Here is a 19,150-nt window from a genome sequence, read left to right as displayed (position 1 = left end):
GAGATAAGGGAATCCTTACTGTCACCCCCACCACTTCATTCTTTAACCATGCATTGTCAAGCTTAAATAGTGACACTTGATAAGCCTTCAGTTCAATAAACAGTCCTATTCATCTAGTGGCATTTTCTGTAGTTAGTAAAAGTTAAATATTTTGCTTCAGAAGCAATTGAAGCATATTGAAAGGTGCCATCCGCTAATTAAAGTAATATAAATCAGTAAAATCATAAGCAACCCGTCTTTATGTGTAAAACATTAGACTCTAATATCCATATTGGTATAGGAGCAGAGGGTCAAGTTTCTTTTTTTGTCAATTCTAATGGGGAAAACTCTGGATGTAGTTACACTAGCTAATTTATAGCTATTCTTATGATAAAAAGGTTGTAATTTTCTCTTTACTGTAGATGTTCTGTTGTCAACAGTTTCGAGCCTTTGAGCCAACTTCTATTTTGGCTGCAACTTAAATCTCATACCACTAGGTGTTACCCTTTCTCTATCATAGGTGAAACTGCTTTATGAAGTAGACTGTTTTGAGTGAAAAGAAAAGGAGTACTTGTGGCACCTTAGAGATCATGTTTTGAGTGAAAAACTAATCTTGATTCCCAGTTTCCTCTGTGCTATCTGAATATAATTAGACTTCTGATTTTTATTAATGATTACTGTTGGTGGGGAACATGACTGAAACATCCTTCTAAACTCTGATACAAGGATTAAAAAAACCCAGCTAATCAATATCACTTGACATAGTGTTACAGCTTTCCTATAATGTAATCAGTAAAATTATTAGAACACAGATTAAAATAGCATGAATTCATGCACAGACAGTCCTGATATGATGCTAACAATAACAAACAAAAATACTTGCCTGTCTTCTTTCAAGTCACTGTTACTCATTTGGAAATGACAGGTCACTATACAACTAAAGAAGTTCACAGACTTGTTCATCTTTACAGAACCCAAGCTGTCTATTACTCCACATTTAGCTCTTTTAAATGATGATGTATATTTCCTAATAAGACATTTTGTTCCAAATGTAGCATTTTGAGTGTTATAGCTACTAATACTCTAATTGTGTCTCCTACGTAAAATTAAATGAGTGTAAAATACTGAGATTACAATAGTGTTGTACAACCAAGTGACTGAATATTTATCTGCCATATCAATGTGATGTATTTGTTATCCATTTTAAAATAGCTTATTTGAAGTGGAATCCAATTCCATTTCATGGAAATGTACCAAAGTGGGAGAGAAGAGATGAAAAATGATGATACTCCATTCTTACCCAAGATTCACCAGCTTGAACTAGTGAAGAGAATCTTGAAATAGCTACTGTCCCTTTCTTTTCAGGATATATTAAAACAACTGAAAGCAATCCCACTTGGAAAATACACAGAGAGTACAATATTTTTGAACAGACATTGCTTTACAATTGTGTTTATAGTTCTAGATATCATGATGTGAGGCACATTTATCACATAAAACGATCGCTATTTCACCGAGACAGGCTTCAAACACTACTTGTGTCATGGGCCAATATTTTGTGATACAGTCTGTACTAGCAGAGGCTTCCCCTTAGAAGACTCTTTCTTCACTTTATAGATACCACACCACACTCTGCATATGTCCTGGTTTATAGTACATTTTACTGTAATTTACCCAGAGATAGTTAGCCTTCTGTGGCAGGGATCTGGATAAATTTGTTTGGCACAACTCCCGTCCCTTAGTGTGCAGTGCCCATGTACTCAAAACAGTGCTATATAATGATACAGTAAACCAGTCAAATGTTGCTTCCCAGCAGATGCTAGGTTTGGAAACAATGAACATTTATAAGGGGTTGCATGTGAGGGAGCAATACAACTTATTAATTTGTGCAACTGCTAAATTAGTTATGCTCTAGACCTATTAACCTAATAAATAGGTTGCAATATGCTTTTGTTAACATATTTTAAAGCCCACTTGAACATGGAGAAAGCCACAGTTTATTGAAAGGTAAACTGAGCACCCATTTATGCTGATTCAAATATTTGAAAATCTATATATTTTATTGTAAGCTCTGTTATAAACAATAGACCTTGCCAGCATTACGTATTCTCACTTTCTGGATGCATAGTTCAAACACAAGGCTCTCAATACATTGCCTACACTGGGGAAGATTAGTTTGAAATATGAATGAGTGGGAATCTGTAGAAAGCCACCTCAAAACACAGGGTGCACTTGTAGGAAGTTACTAGTTTAAGAGAAGGAGAGCCAATATCAACCATCCCCTAAAATGGTTGCCAGCTAACCATAATCTGAAAATCTAGTGTACATATATACTCAGGGTCAAATGGTTCTAATACAGTTCAAGAAAAACCCCTTTCTAACCAGCAAACAGGTACAATAAATAATACAAATCATCTTTTTTCCTCATAAAAAACAATGCCAAAACCATTTTATAGTTACATGGGTAGCAGATCAGTTCAATTCAGGGTTCTTTTCCTGCTCTTGCCATGACAGTGCTATCAGACCAAAAACCAACAGCAAATTCTTTATTTTAAAATAAAATGAGTTTAACATTTTGCATTGTTACCCACAACAATGCAAAGTTATTGGTGGCTTAACAACCCTTTGGCAGCCAACTTTTTACCAAATAAAAAGTAATAGACTGCCTTTAAAAAAAGTTTTCTTGGTTCAACTTTTTCTTTCCTCAACATTTCCTGTCTCAGTTTTCTTCAGACTAGATTTGCTACAATGTTCACTTCAAGTGATGGTTTTGCCAAGCTAGTCTTGATTTCTTTCTTAGTCCAAAATACCTTTTCTGATTCTCTGTCATTTCGGCATTTTCCTTGCCAGCCAGTTTTTCCATTAATCCTTCTTTCTATATATACCCACCTGTTTCTTAACTGTTTTTCTTTTCCTTTGTAAAATGCCTCCCTTTTGAGCTAACTTCCCCCTAAACACTCTCTTTTCTTAAACCTTTCTAAAGTCTCTTCTTTCTCCATGCCCACCCCCCTCCCCCTGGACCTCCAAACCTATGATTGCTCAAAACAAGTTTACATCTGTAGATACCTACAGAGTGTATTGCCTGCTGCTATAACTCTCCTCAAACTTTCATGCCTATTCAGTTGTTCTCTGCTGGAAGTCAGAAAGAGCACTTTCACTCTCAGAGGAGAAAAGCTGAGAAGCTGGAAGCAGTGACTATCTCTGCTATTGCTTGCAATGCCCATGCCATACACCAATATGTATGAAATTCAATGGAGGTAATTTACAATCAAAAGAAAAACAAAAACATAAACTTTAACCAATGCATTTAAAATATATATGCATGTTTCGTACAAAAGCCTAATCAAATGAATCAACATTAAATCAGAGCTATAACATCACCTGATTAAACACATAGGTTCACACAGCCCTACATGTGTCATCTTGTAATTAAAGTACTGGTTTATTTGTTCTACCTCTGTAGGATGGAATATATCAGACCTACACAAATGTTTTATCATTTTGATATTGTCTCACTCTCTATTGACTGAATCAAGGACTGATATGAGGATTACCTCCCTCCCCATCATAGCTATCAGCCAAGGGAAATTCTTCATTCATTCAAGTGGCAGAGTTCTATGTATTAGAGAAGAAGATTGTAAATTCTGTTCCCTGTGTGGTAAGACTGGCAACTTTGGTATCTGTATGTACGTGACCACCATTCATGAATAGAACAAACATGCTGCAGTACTGAAATTCAGTATTGGCTTTCTTGGAACTTGTGTGTGTGACATTAAGGATCAATGTGACAAAATACAGAAACTTATCAACGAATTTATTTGTTGAACAACATGGTGAACTACTTGTGGACTACATCCTACTTCAGCACTGATGGTAAACCTGTAAGTGTTTTCACAGATGCCACTATTTTAAAGAGCAATAGACATTTATTATGCAAATGACAACAAGTCTTTTAACTCCAGGGAAATGCACTGGACTAGAGAAAAATACATTAAGATAGAGATAAACATGTCCATGTTGGAAATAAATTTTCTTTAAAAAAAAAAAAAAAGGTGCGTGGATGAGGAACATACTTCTCATCTTGTCAGGGCCCAAGGGGGAGATACAAGTTTGGACAAAAGCTTAAAAAAGACTAGTGCAGCAAGCTCCCTGAACCATGCGGGATTAATTTCTTTACCATCATTAACACTTTTAATTTTATTTTCACGATTCTGCATTTGTGATGTAAATCAATTAAAACAATGAAAATGAGAGAACACCAATTGTGTGAAAAGGAGATTAAATTGGACTCTGAGGGATGTCCTTCATCAAGAGCAGATGAGAGGCATTGGGTATAGGGGTGTATGGAAACAGCTTTGACTGGTGGCAATCATTATTTGCAGTACCAATCCAAAATAAATGCTTGAAGTTAATTCATAACGTTTAGAAACTTTGCATTACATTGTGCTATACATATCCAAAGCACTGTCCAGCCATTAAATCCTGATTCCTGCCTGCGCTGTGTAAGGTAAGCGGCTAACTACTCTGATGATGTTTATTTAGATGGATGAGCAAATGATCCGAAGTACGGACATTCCCGCAGTGAATCTCAGAGGCCGGAGCCACATTTGGAAAAGGAACCCGGCTTTGCAGTGGATTAGGAAAGGGACACAAGGGCTCTGGAGTCTCCTTTGTAATTGGGGAAGGGAGGGTACGTCAGTGTAAATCCACCCCCTTTCGCTCCGTCTGAGAGTCTCTGCGCTCAGCTCTGCCTCCCAGCCACCCTCCCACGCCTCCTGCGAGGTGCAGCAGCTCTACATAAACACAGCCCCGCTGCTCGCGCAGGGCACTCGCCTCTCAGCCTGACCCAGGAGGCTCGCCCAGCGGGCAGGGGGGACGGAAGCGGGACATAAGCGAGGCGGCGGCGGCGGCGGCTCCTTCAGCGCTTGGCGTGAGGCGCTGCGGCAGCTCAGCCCGCGCCCGCAGAGAGGGAAGGGGCCGGAGGAGACGCTGCCCGCGCCCGCAGCGAGAGGCTCTGCCAGCGCGGAGCAGAGGACGGCGAAAGGGGCCGAGCGGCGGCGGCTCTTCCCAGGGCCGGGGGGAGGAGAGGCGGCTGCACCCCCGCCACCGTAAGGGCAGGAGGCGGCCGCGGGCTCGCTCCGGGATGGCCCTGGCGGACAGCGCCCGGGGGCTGCCGAACGGGGGCGGCGTGTCCCCGGCGGCGGGGCCGGGCTCGGGGCCCGCGGGCTCGACCGCCTTCCCGGAGATCGTGGAGCTGAACGTGGGCGGGCAGGTGTATGTGACGCGGCGCGGCACGGTGGTGTCGGTGCGGGACTCGCTGCTCTGGCGCATGTTCTCGCAGCAGCAGCCCGGCGAGCTGCCCCGGGACAGCAAAGGCCGCTTCTTCCTCGACCGCGACGGCTTCCTCTTCCGCTACATCCTGGACTACCTGCGGGACCTGCAGCTGGTGCTGCCCGACCACTTCCCCGAGCGCAGCCGCCTGCAGCGGGAGGCCGAGTACTTCCAGCTGCCGGAGCTGGCGCGCCGCCTGGCGCAGGGCCGGGGGGCGGCCGGCGCGGGGACGCGCCCCGCCGCCCTCCACCGCGACGGCTCCCTCTGCCCCGACGAGCCCCCGCCCCCGCTCGGCTCCCTGGAGGCGGAGTCGCCCGAGGGAGGGGGCGCCGCCTCGGCCCCGTCGCCCCCCTCCAGCCGCAGCCCCTCGGGCGGCCCGCTGCTCACCCCGTCGCAGTCCCTGGACGGCGGGGCGGGGCGGCGCTCGGGCTACATCACCATCGGCTACCGCGGCTCCTACACCATCGGGCGGGAGGCGCAGGCCGACGCCAAGTTCCGGCGGGTGGCGCGCATCACCGTGTGCGGCAAGACGGCGCTGGCCAAGGAGGTGTTCGGCGAGACGCTGAACGAGAGCCGCGACCCCGACCGGCCCCCCGAGCGCTACACCGCCCGCTACTACCTCAAGTTCAACTTCCTGGAGCAGGCCTTCGACCGCCTCTCCGAGGCCGGCTTCCGCATGGCCGCCTGCTCCTCCACCGGCACCTGCGCCTTCGCCCCCGAGCAGGGCGGCCCCGCCGACGACAAGATCTGGACCAGCTACACCGAGTACGTGTTCTGCAGGGACTGAGCCGGCAGACGCGGCGGGGCTGGGCGTCCCCAGCCCCTCACACACGGCGCCCTCCCCGCCCCCCCCATCAATCTCTGCCCTGCACCCCCGCCATGCCCCCAGCTGCGTGCCCGCCCCTCCTCCCCCACCCGATAGCAAGTGTGGAAAAAATTGGAACAGAGGGGAGTGGGGGGCTCATTCGAGCCTATATAAGGAAAAGCCCCAAATATTGGGACTGTCTCTATACAATCGGACATCTCCTCACCCTTCGCACAGGAGATGTTCAAAACTCTGGCTGTCCGCTCTCCACCCCTCAGACCCAGCCGGTGAGGGGAGCTCCCTCTCCCTTACTCCCAGGGACTCTCTTTCCATAAACTGGGCACTCTACCCCACTGAGAATGCGGGGGCAGAGGTAGATCCCATCCTCATGTTTTAACTTCTCCTCCCATCCCATCGTTTTAACTTCTCCTTCTTGCCCCTGGTTGGCAACCTGGCAGATTTACAACTGCCCACCCAACTATGATATGGTGAGTGGGACAGCTATCTGTGATGATGGGTTACCCCTCTTGCTCATGATTTTCCTCCAAGAAGAGTGTGTGATTGGTGGGGGTGGGAATGACTAATCCTCCAGGACCAGTTACTTCCTTATCCCTTCTTACTCCATCTCCTCTATCCTTCCCCAAAGCCCTGAACTTAGAAACTCTTGAACTGGATCAAGTATGGCTGACTGGTGAAGAAGGCTGATGGCCAAGGACAACTATCAAACCAAGTACTCTGGATTATATAAAGCAACAATTTTTCTTGAAACCTTACAGTGCTTGTGAATCATAACTTTCATAGGTGGTGTAAAATCCTTAGTGTCACAAAGTTACCATATACGGTTGAACTTCATAAAAATCCATTGCACGTTCCTTAAACTCCTTTAAAGTGGATTGGTGTGACATAAACCGGGCTGGTCAGAGAGGAGACAGAGTGCCTGTTTCCTATGAAAGTGAGATTTTTAGATGTTGAAGTGATACAAGTTTACAAATCCAAGTAAAAACAAGTGAATCCTGATTGCTACTTTCAATGTTATCACTTTAGCACTATATAATTGTTGAAGCTGACTGAAATGCTTCCTCAAATGGCTTTCTTAACAAAATAAATACTGATTTTTAGTTTTTTGTAGCAGTATTATCAGAGAAATCACACTGCTAAGTTCTAAGTAACATTTCCTAGGCATAATAAGTACTTTCTCAAAATAAGGTACAGAACTAAACGCAGACCCAGCAAAAACAGGAGCAACAATATCTTCCTTCAGTGGGAGTTACCCCTCCTTACAGTAGTGCTGAACTTGGTCTATATAAGCTAACAAGTTTAGAACTGCTTCTCTTCCAGAGGAAGCAGCCATAGCTTTCCGTGGAAGAACAACATACTATATAAGCACAAGCTTTTGTAATGAATGAAGGTTTAGCCTCCCTTTCTAATAAGCAGCTAAGGATCTGAGAATAAAAGCACTTTATACTTCTTGAATTTTAAAACATGAGTTATCTATTCAAGCTTCAACAAAAAAAATTACACCTTTTTAACCATCCTAAACATTCAAGGACTTTAATGGTGCATATTAAAGTTTGAAGTTACAAAGATAAAACTGCAGTTTAATTGGTTGTTCTGACTCTTGTATTTAGAAATAGTACTAGCACTTACAATCTAACCAAAGAGTTTCACATTGGGATTTCAATTTTAAACCTTATTTCCTTTTTACAAAGCTATAGCTTCAGATAATATGAAAACTTTTTATTTAAGCAATGTTAATCAATTTGAGTTTCAGTGCTTTCTCTCTTTTCACCACCTAGTCTCTTAACTAAAGGCATGCATGAAAGTAATACTGAAAATAATTTGCAGTTTTAGTTTTTTTATACATTAAGGTAGGGTTTATCCATGTGATTAAGCTGAAAATATACATGAGAGCACCAGGTATTGTCCAGTTGTAGATAATTGTAAAATGAAATATTTTTAAAAGTGAAATATACATTTCAAATTAGATGAGCAATAATAAGATAGTAGTGGGAGGCCAGTGCACCAGAAAACAGAGTGAAAGCTGGTTGTCCTATGCCTTATTCTAAGATGATTTATTTGTGCATATTTTATCTATACCACAAGTGAAAGGATATTGATCACAGCTACTAAGTATTTAAAATGTCATTCTTAAGTCAATGACTGTCTTTTTCTAGTTTCTGTTAAGTAACTTTATCTGAAGTACGTTTTTTAAAACTTTGTATAAAATGGGTTTTCAGTAAGTGTTTAAATTAGCTCCAGCTAGTTTTTTTTTTAAGAACCTTATACTATGGCTTAATAAATTCATCATAGGAGTTATGAATGGAGGACCATTAAATTGAATTTGAGATTTAGTGTATATACACTATATAAACATTTTACACGAATCATTTAGTTTTTTATTCATTTTAGTGCTACAAAATTTCATAAAGTATATCTAGCCTGAACACTTGCATATTACTCTGTATATAATATGGTAATGTTTTGATCCATTTCTTATTCCTGTTTCTATGGAGAAAAACTAAGTATGAATATCAACATAATTGTAGAACTAAGTTTGTCTACACTTATTTGCTTGAATGTGAATTATAACTAAACTTCCTGTTGGCTAGATGCCCCCTTAAAATGAAGATACCTGTATTTTGATCAGTGTCTGTTTAATAGCTAGCAGATGACCCAAAAGCTCATATGATTATTTTAAAAAAGAATGGGTGTAAATAAAATCAACTCAAATGAATCATTTTTTCTAATCTTTGTGTTTGTGATATTAAAGACTAACCAGTGACTGGTAGTGAGCTATGGAGCCTTTCACTTATAGGTCTCTGGTTCTAATTTGGACTCAGATTGATGATGACCTAAAGTAATTAGCTGTTTGATAGCTATCATACTTATTTGTAGTCTATGTAAAAACTGAGTTGGTAATTGCAGTCAAATTCCTAGTGGGCAGTCTTCCACTGGACAAGTTACTGACTCTTACTGTCTCTCTCAGAGAGCCTAAGGAGTGCGTGGATGTGGTTGCCTTTAGAGGTAGTCCCTCTCCAGGTTAAAGTGGAGGCATGCTAATGGAGCATTGTATACATTTCTCTAATTACTGTTGCTCACTCTTTGCCTGTTCTGTGAATAAATACAAGTCTGATACTTTTAATGAGAACTTTTTTTTTTTTAAAAAGGCACTCTTTTTTAATTAGAAATGAAGGCACAGGTACCATACTTTTATCAGTCTCGTGTGTCAGATGGTATCTTTACAACAAATGTTTGATAGGATGTTTATATTTTTATACATGTAGATAATTAGTCATATATTCATTTTTTTTTCACATTGTATAGTGTTGGAAACAGACATCCTTCTAGTTACAGACCAAATTAAATTCTTGTTCTTTTGATACTAACTTAGTCATGTTATTTATACTGTCCTTTTACTTCCGTTAGCGGCAATTTACATTATGTCATTACCCTTACTTTATATTTAACAGCATTAGGTTCACCTCTTCAACAAAGCTTCCTAACTAGTCTGTAAAGCTGAAACATGGAGCAAGGGATAGTATGTGTATAGTGCTGTTTCTCTAAGGACATTCATGATGATGTGGATAAAGATTAGTAATGCTGATAACGTCACACATGTTCTCTTTAAGATATACAAGAAACTATTGTGGTGCCAACTTTGGTGATAGGCGCCATCCATCAGTCTAGAAGAAACCATCATTTTTCAGTAGCTTAATTTGGATAATATAGCTGGCCAGCTGAGATATTAGTATTAGTACTTCATATAACACTGACCTCTAAAGAGGAAAAGGTAATGAGAGCATCTCATGACAAATTTTGTTTGGATTCATTAAAAAAGCAATAAAAGCTTTGCTGCACTGATGGAAGAGTGACTTTATTAACTAAAGCTGATATCTCTATAATGCATATTTTAATGTAATGGAAGTGAATTTTGTCTCATTCATGGAAGATTAGTCATTAATTGTTAGTAAAAATCCAAATTTTCCATTACTGTGAAGCATTTGGATATTAAGGGATTTTCTTTAGCTATCCTGTTGAAGATTTTAAAGAATCAAACTACTGTTCTTTTATAAAATACATCTAAGTCAGCTGCTTCATGGTATTTGAAAGTGTTTCATTATGACCGCAATAATAGTAGAAAAAATATTGACCATAGTCAGTTTCTGGCATTGTTAAAGTAGAACTTTTTGCTGAAGTGGAACAATGGCAATCCAGGAATGTTAACTAAGGGTGGGGGAGATTCTATGCTGTGTTCCCAAGCAGCACAGCATACAACTCTCAGCCAAAGAAGTGGGTGGGCTAAAATGGCTTTAAGTTGCTTCCAGGGGGCTGGAGAGGCTCCTGGCATACAAAGTCTTTGGGGTCCTGTCTGAATTTCAGTAGTCTCCCTATGCTGCTCAATATCTCGGCTGCCTAGCCCTACACCAGGGAGAACAATAGTAGTTCCTGTATGGGCCCCTAGTGCAGTCCAGTTGAGAGTTAGGGCTCTTCAAGCCTAGTCCCTGGGTGTCCTGTCCAGTCCAGTCTGTATTCAAGCAAATACGAGCTTGTGGGTTTCCAAGCTAGGTTCAGTTGGTGTCTCTCATTGGGTCCCCTTTGCATGGGCTTCCTTTCCAGTCACTGCTACTTCCCCAGATGTCCCACACAGACCTGCACCCAAGTGTAATACCGATGAGAAGTGCAGTCGGCAAAGTAACTGAAATACTTCCCTGATGGATTGTATTTTCTAAATGGACAACCTACCCTAAATTCTCAATTACTTAGGGACAATCTTCACTCATTGTTATATTTTGCTTTCCACAACCAACTCTCTGTACAACTTTTCATGAGTGATGTACCCAAATACTTGGATGTTAATATCTAAACTGTATTGTTAAATTTATTCACCTAAATTTGGGTTATTGCTGATTATGCACTATATGTATCTTATGACTTTTAAAACAAACTTTGTATTTGTGGATAATGTAAGCACTATCCCCAGATGTACAGATACTCTTTTCTTAACCTGTGTATTTAATTTTTTAACATTAGCTTTAATAACTTTTTAAATTTGGCACTCACAGCCCTCCGTACGCAGCTCTGCATATGGTTCCTAAGGAAATCTTTTCTGCCTCCAGGTTCCTTGCAGCTCCTGGCTATTCTTGAGGCCTCTGCATCCAAACAGAGCCAGGCCACTTCCTGGTTCAGGGCCTTTCCTTGCCAGAGGAAGGGGATATGCAGTGGGGACAGAGATGATGGGACTTGTAGTCCTCTGGTTAGCAGCTCCATCACTGGCTTCTCTGAATACTATTCTCGGGTGTCTAACTCTTCCCATGCATTGTACAGTGTTGCCAACTCTCATGATTTTGTCATGAGTCTCCTGATAATTATTGTTTTCCTTAAAGCCCCAGCTCCTGGAGTTAAGTGGATATGTGATGATTTCAGCCTTCATTCTTAAAGAAAAAGTAAGTTTTTTTTTTTTTTTTTTTTTTTTTAGTCCTTGTGGCTGTGGAGAAAGCTTCGAAATGTGACCTAGTGCACCCTAAAGGGTCAAAAAGCAGAAGGCAAATAAAAACACCAGATCTATTACTTTTACATAATCTTTGATTTTTAAAATCATATCTCATGATTTTTGGTCAGCCGGATTTTTGAACATTTGAGGTTGGCAATACTGATTGTATAGGGATCCTGAGCTCTGCTTGCGGTAGTGGATTTCACTAGGCAGTGGGGTGCCTAAAGTTATGCAGAGCCTAAATACCCTTTGTGGGTCCAGTCCAACATGTGTATTCCCCCCTCCCCATCTTTTCCAAATTGGAAATAAAATTGTTTTTACAATATTAAGTCCTACACTTCCAGCTGTGAACTTGTTTAGAGTATATTGTAGAATATTTGGTGCATTTCTATAGAACCTGCTCTAAATTAGCAGCAGTTGGTAAACGTTTAAAAAACTTCCCTTCTGCAGTGGAAATAAAGTAGTGCCAAGTAGATCAGAAAAGCAAGAGAGCCTTTAATACAAATTCTGCAGTAAACCCTTTGTAGTTTTGTGCTGACTTTAAGAGGAAGTTTCTTTTGACACTACCGGGTTACTCAGACTTTTCATATCTAAGTGATAAATTCAGAGATTAATGGAACATCATTATTAGTATTTGGCAAACTTTTTGGAAGAACTATTCTTGAAGATGCAGGGCTAAATTTTCATTGGTCTGTTTCATGTGTCTTTTCTGGATTTTGACACTGCTTCATTTGAGGGAAAGCAGGAACCCTTTTTCCTCCATTTAAAGAGACTTCAGGGGCTGTAGCTGCTGAGAAATGTGGATGCTAGCAGTAGCATGAGCTGAGATAGATCTGTGGACAGAGTGCAGCTGTGGATAATATCTTGTCATCCTTGCCATTTAACATGTTAATGAAAGAGTTTCCACTTTATCCTGTAGTGATAGAAATGCATATAGATGGTGGAGTGGGCTGTGATTTCTTCAGTATGCTGAGGATACCCAGCTCTGTATCTCGTCTAACCTGGCTATTACAGAGGAATATTACTCAATCCACGCATCACACTATGGTTAAACTGGCTGAAGTTTAAACTACAGCAGACAGAAGTAATATTTATAGATTAGGGGAAGCAACTGGAAAAAATGGCACTTAAGTGTGCTTGTTATTCCAGTTTCTAATTTTGGGGTAAAATTAAACCCACTATTACTGTATGTCCCTGGAGCAGCTGTGGCTAAAACCACTCTTTCCCAATCTCCTTTTCCCACTCCCATACAAAGTAGAGTTCACTGTAGGGATAATCATGGTATCCAGTGCTGGTGAGAAGAGTGTAACCTTTCCTTTTGGTTTCAGGCCTTGCTACAATTATCCATTCTCTACCATCTTCAATATAGATGTCTACAATGAGGTTGGCTATACCTTAAGATATAAGATCATTCAAAAACTTGTTAGTGTTAAGTGTCTCTGCCTACTTAATAAGCAGTGCTTCACAGAGAGCATGTTACATCAAAGCTGTGTAGACAGCACTGGATTCTGATATAGTTTGGGTTTGATGTATAAAACCCCAAATAGTTTGTTTCCTACCTACCTAAAATCAACTCTCTCCTTTTGATATTGCATCAATTGTGACAAATAAAGGTACTTTAACTACAGCCCCCTGCTTTAAAAGGCTGTTGGCAGGAGGTGTTTGTATGTTTTTGGTTTTTGTTAGGGGCCTTAACTCTGGAAATCTCGTGATCCCACTTTCATCCAAACCCTTTTGTCACTGTTTCAAGTGAACAGTACCTCTAACCCTCATGGACTATGAGTGCACCCTTTCTAGATCTCAAGCAGTCACCTCTCTCTTTAAAGGTTCATAGATTCTAATGCCAGATCTAGTATGCTCTTCTGCATAACACAAGCCATAGAACTTCCCTGAATTAATTCCTGTTTGAACTAGAGGAGATCTTGTAGAAAAATATACAGTCTTGATTTCAAAATCCCCAGTGAAGGGGAATCCACTACAACCCTTGGTAACAGAGTGACAGCCGTGTTAGTCTGTATTCGCAAAAAGAAAAGGAGTACTTGTGGCACCTTAGAGACTAACCAATTTATTAGAGCATAAGCTTTCGTGAGCTACAGATGCATCAGATGAAGTGAGCTGTAGCTCACGAAAGCTTATGCTCTAATAAATTGGTTAGTCTCTAAGGTGCCACAAGTACTCCTTTTCTTTTTGCGAACCCTTGGTAAGTTGATCCAATGATTAATTATCCTTATTTTAAAAAAATGCACTTTATTTCTAGTCTGAATTTGTCTATCTTCAGCTTTTAGCCTTTGGATCTTGTTATAACTTTGTGTGCTACACTAAAGAGCCCATTATCAAATTTTGCTCCCAATACACATATTTATAGCCCGTGATCAAGGCATCCCTTAAGCTTTTTTTTGTTAAGCTAAATAGATAGACTCAAGGAACCCAATTTCTAAGCCATGTTTTCCAATCCTTTAATCATTCCTGTGGCTCTTCTCTGAACCCTCTCCAATTTATCAACATCCGTCCAGTATTGCTACACCAGAACTAGATGCAGTGTTCCAGTGATGGTTACACACTGCCAAATACAGAGGTAAAATAACCTCTCTACTCTTACTCAAGATACCCCTGTTTATACATCCAAGGTTCCCCTTAGCCCTTTTGGCCACAATGTCGCATTGGGAGTTCATGTGCTGCTGATTATCCAGCTGATGATTCTCCAAGTCTCTTTAGAGACATTACTTCCCAGATAGAGTCCTTCATCCTGTAAAAAAGGCCTACATTCTTTGATCCTGGATGTATAACTTTACATTTAGCTGTATTAAAACACATTGTTTTCTTGCACTCAGTTTACTATGTAATCCAGATTACAAGTCAATAATACAAAGCATTTTTCATTATTTACTAATCCCCCAATCTGTGGGTCATCCGCAGACGTTCACTGATGTTTTTATGTTTTCTTTCAAGTACACTTCTTTCAAGTACATTTTATCAAAAAAATTAAAGGGAGGTAAAGTCTCAAACACCCAAATGGACCAATGGATGCTTATTTTAGTTAATAAAGGGGTAACCACAAAAACAGTGTCCAAGCTAATTAAAAAAGGGAATCAACATAAATGTCCAGAGGTCACTCTAAAGCAAAAAATTGCCTTGGTAAAAGCACTGCCACTAAAAGAATTAAATACTGTGGGTCAAGAAAAGCACATCTGGTTTACTAACAAAAGAGCAATGATAGTATTAAAAAAAAAGTGTAAAATACACGGCCCTTAACTTAAAAAAAAAAAAAAGTAATTCAGGGACGTTTAGACCATGAATCGGCTCAGCATGCCAAGTTCCATTCAATTTATCAGGTTTTAAGGCAATACAAAAATTCCTCATGGCCCGTATATATTTATGCTAACAGTAATTTTTGTGTAAAAAAAGAATACAGTTTTAAATATATAATTGGTATAAAAATGGTAAAAAGCAGCAAATAAATACTGCATATTCAAAAAAATAAAAATTAATTTACCAATGGGTAACAAAAAACCCTAAACAGTTAAAGGTGTGACATGTAAAAGCACACAGTAAAGGAATGGGTATAAAAGCCATCTAAAATCGGGTAAATACAATAACCCAACAGCATAACGTAACAGTTATAACCAAAACTAAAAAAAAAAAAAGTCTATGCTAACACATCTGAGCCAACAAATGGCACTACAAACCGCCCTAAACAAGTTCCAAAAAATACCCCCCACCACAAAAGTTCCTTTAATGTAGTCCATCAGTTTATGCATAAAATAGTAAAAAAAAAGAACACTTTAAAAAGGTTGAAACAAGTAGCAAAATAAAAGTATATAAAAATGTTAAAACATGGGTGCAAAATTGTGTGCAGTGTGCTCAGGACAAGGCTTGTCCACCGCATTAGCTACCCAGAATGAACCAACAAAGGCCTGGGCCATGGCACAAGGTTCAAATTAATTTTATTAATAAATTGCCAAACAAAAATTAAAAATCCAATATTTATTGGTAATAATTCATTTTCAGGATGGGTAAAGGCATTTCCTACTAAAAATAATAGTACCAGGGTAATGTTAATAAAATTGTATGTAAATATGGCACCCCCAAAATAATAAATTCTAACAATAAAAATGCCTTTGTAAAAAAATGTTTTACAACAATAATACAAGCCTTAAATATTAAACAAAAGCTTGGTATACCATACTGGCCTCAGGCCAAGTAGAGTGCATGAATCACACTATTAAGGAAATGCTCCAAAAAATAGTAAAAAAAAACCCTGGCCAAATAAACTGCCTCTAATTTTGGCTGCCATCTGCGCAGTAATAAACTAAAAACAAAAATTCAACCCTTTCAGATTCTGTTTAAACATCCAATGCGCCTAATAATTAATCCTAGTTACCTAATACAAAATAATAAAAAGCAGCTCTAATATAACCCATCATAATTATTTCCATTAGCTCTTACAATTACAAAAAAATAAAACCATCATCCAGTATAAAATTAATCAGGCCATCAAACACAAATAACAAAATTTAAAAACAAAGGGCCACAAAAACAGCCCTATAAAAACAAAAAAACAAATCATATTCCTTAAAATAAAAAAAATAAACTCAAATAAATACATATTTCACAAATTAAATTATTTACATAAATAATAATGTTTAAATTCTTGCAAAATATAAATAAATCCCAACACCCAAACACAAAGCACTGCTTAACCATCACAATTTTAATCCACAAAAAATAAAACTCCAGTGTAAGGTATGGCTTTACCAGCTTCTAAAAACTTTTAGTAAAAATGCAGCCCTCCTTATAAAACCTAAAAGTAAGTAAAAATAAGTTCAGTTCCTTTTCATAATTGAAAAATAGTCTCATTCAAAAGCAAGCAAATAATACTATAAATTTAATACAAATAATTCTAAAAAACCTAAAAGCAACATAAAATATGTGGCGGTGGCTAACCACCATCTCCTAGCTGCTATATAAACTACAAATAAAAAAAATAAAACGCAACTTCTTAGTTTAGCATCACTTAAACATAAAATGTTTTGGGTAATATCTAAAAATGTTCAAGTATTAATGCATCTTTTAAAACAACAAAAAAAGTCCTTGTTCAATACGTACAAATATAAATAAATTAAATATATTTCCAGCATAATTAAGCCTAATTTGTTATTAGGTGAAATTATTGTTAAAATTGCTCACCAACAATCTATAAAAACAAAAATATAAAAAATAAGCTCACTCCCAAACTTTATCATAAAATCCTTTTGGCTACCCCAGGTTATAAAGCAATATATTACTATAAAACAATTATATAAAATATAACCCACTCAAGTATTGTTCTTAAGGGGTCAAGAGGGACATGTAGTAGCAGGATTTTATGTTTGTATTTTGTATAATAAAAATTTATTTTGTATAATTTAAAATAAAGAATAAAAAATAAGATAATAATGTTGCATGTATTAAATGTATTGATGTATGATTTGACCATATCCTGCCAGCCACCCTTTTTGAGTAGCAGAAAGGAATGGCCTAATGTGCCATTGGTAGAGATGCGTCAGCCACAATTTCTTTGTGTCTGGACTGATTACAAGGCAGTAACAGACCTTTGAGGGTCACCACTTTGTTGTAGGTTTAGCATTTTAAAATAAGTAAAAGAATGCCATGATTGTTTTTCTTCTGCATTGCAATTTGATGTTCCTGTTCAAAATGTTCTGTGTAAATTAATTCTGTTTTGTGTGTAAATAAAAAATGTGTGTTAAAAAATAAGTGTAAAGGCCATCACTGAACCAGATGTTCTAAACTCCCCCCAAAACAAACACAAGGGCGCCAAAAGGCTGCAACATGCCCCTATTAACATATATTAAAAAAGCAAATTATCAATAAAAACAAAATAACTATAATCAAAACCAGCATAAAATAACTCCCTAAAAAACTTAATTAAAAAAAAATTAAAAAAAAACAAGCATTCATCAAACAACAGCTAATTACAGCATGATGGTGCAAAACTCATTGGTCCCAATAAAAAAAAATCACTTGATAAACAAAATGCCTTGCCATTAAACTTTAGGTTCATCCTGCCAAAACTTCCCCAAAGCATTGTGTCGCGACCAACAAAACCCAGCTCCTACCTACCCATAATCAACCTAGCTAGCCACTAAATTAATCCAAAGTCTAAACTAATAACTATAATATCAACCAACAAAACTCTCTCTCTCTCTCTCTCTAATTAAATGCATACACTAATTATTATATCTTCAATAAACGTGGCGTATTGCCTTTTCCGCTAAAATAAAATCCCATATGCTTCTTATAAACATAACATCGGTATCCCATGCTATAAGGCAATACCTAAGTGTTTGCTCTATAACTGTAAAAGGTTTGTTCTGAAATTCTGTAACGCACCAAACAGGAACAAATCTTCACCTAATGCAAACTACTGGATTCCTACAGAAGGAATTATCTCCTGCCCATCAGGAAGGACTACTGAATCCAAATGGGCCATTGTGGAACAAAGACTTTGTTGAGTGCTCCCCTACCCATCCATGAAGAGGTTATATGCAGAAGCACTTGTCCCATTTGCTTGGACTTCAGGAAGGGTGGGTGGGGAAGAATCCCTGACCAGAAGGTCCTGGAGTCTGTTTATGCTGTTTGGACTCTAAGGGGCAAAGCTTTCTAAACATAAGCAAGAGATCCCAAAGCTGCTTGGCTTGGGTTAGCTCCAAAGGACATAAAAGCTTGCTTATGATAGATGCTTCTATTACCTTTTGAATTTAAGCTTGCATCTCATTTGCGTTTGTATGCTTACCTGCTTTAACCTTATAAATAATGCTCTCATTTCTTTTTCCTAGTTAATATACCTTTAGTTAGGGCTTGTCTACACAAGTGGTTCACAACCAAGGGTATGTGTACCCCTGGGGGTATGCAGAGGTCTTCAGGGGGTACATCAACTCATCTAGAACAGTGTTTCTCAACTGGGGGATCATGGGATGGGATTAGTGGGGCTGCAAGTGCAGGGTTGGCATTAGGGGGTGGCAAGAAGAGCAATTCCCCGGGGCCCCAAGCCACAGGGAGCTCCACAAAGCTAAGTTACATACTTCAATATTTATTTTCTATGGCTATTTCATTTGCTGTAATGGAACAATTTTAGAAGGAAAACACGTTCTCAAAAGCCTTACTTTGTCTCAGTACAGATTCCCTTTATTTTTTTTTTTGTAACAATGCTGACTAATGTAGATGTATTTGGAATGAGTTTTCCATACATGTTCAGCATGGCCAAAAAGAAATATCTGAATAATCCACACCCCTGAGCGACACAAGTCACACTGATCTAAGTGCTGGTGTAGACAGAGCTTCTCTTGTGGAGGTGGAGTAATGAAGTTGACGGGAGAGCTCTCTCCCGTCGGCTTAGAGTGTTTTCACCAGACGTGCTACAGTGGCACAGCTGCACGGGTAAAACTGCGTCGCTGTAGCGCTTCTAGTGTGGACTACCCCTTAGTTTGTTACAGAACTGATTACAAGCATTGTCTTTGAGGTGAGATCTACAGTGCAAATTGATC

General features: G+C 39.3%; 1 protein-coding gene across 1 annotated transcript; it reads left to right on the top strand.

Moving 5' to 3' along the window:
* Positions 1-3,806: 3,806 nt before the first annotated feature.
* Positions 3,807-9,257, top strand: KCTD12 (potassium channel tetramerization domain containing 12). The gene is made up of 2 exons (XM_084649810.1): positions 3,807-6,075; positions 6,762-9,257. Exons 1-2 carry the CDS (start codon positions 5,123-5,125, stop codon positions 6,781-6,783), a joined length of 975 nt encoding a protein of 324 aa, XP_084505936.1. The 5' UTR covers positions 3,807-5,122; the 3' UTR covers positions 6,784-9,257.
* Positions 9,258-19,150: the final 9,893 nt, after the last annotated feature.

The sequence above is a fragment of the Lepidochelys olivacea genome (assembly GCF_965140295.1).
Source record: "Lepidochelys olivacea isolate rLepOli2 genome assembly, chromosome: 1".
Taxonomy (NCBI): Eukaryota; Metazoa; Chordata; order Testudines; family Cheloniidae; genus Lepidochelys; species Lepidochelys olivacea.
This window is presented reverse-complemented; position numbering and strand designations above follow the sequence as displayed.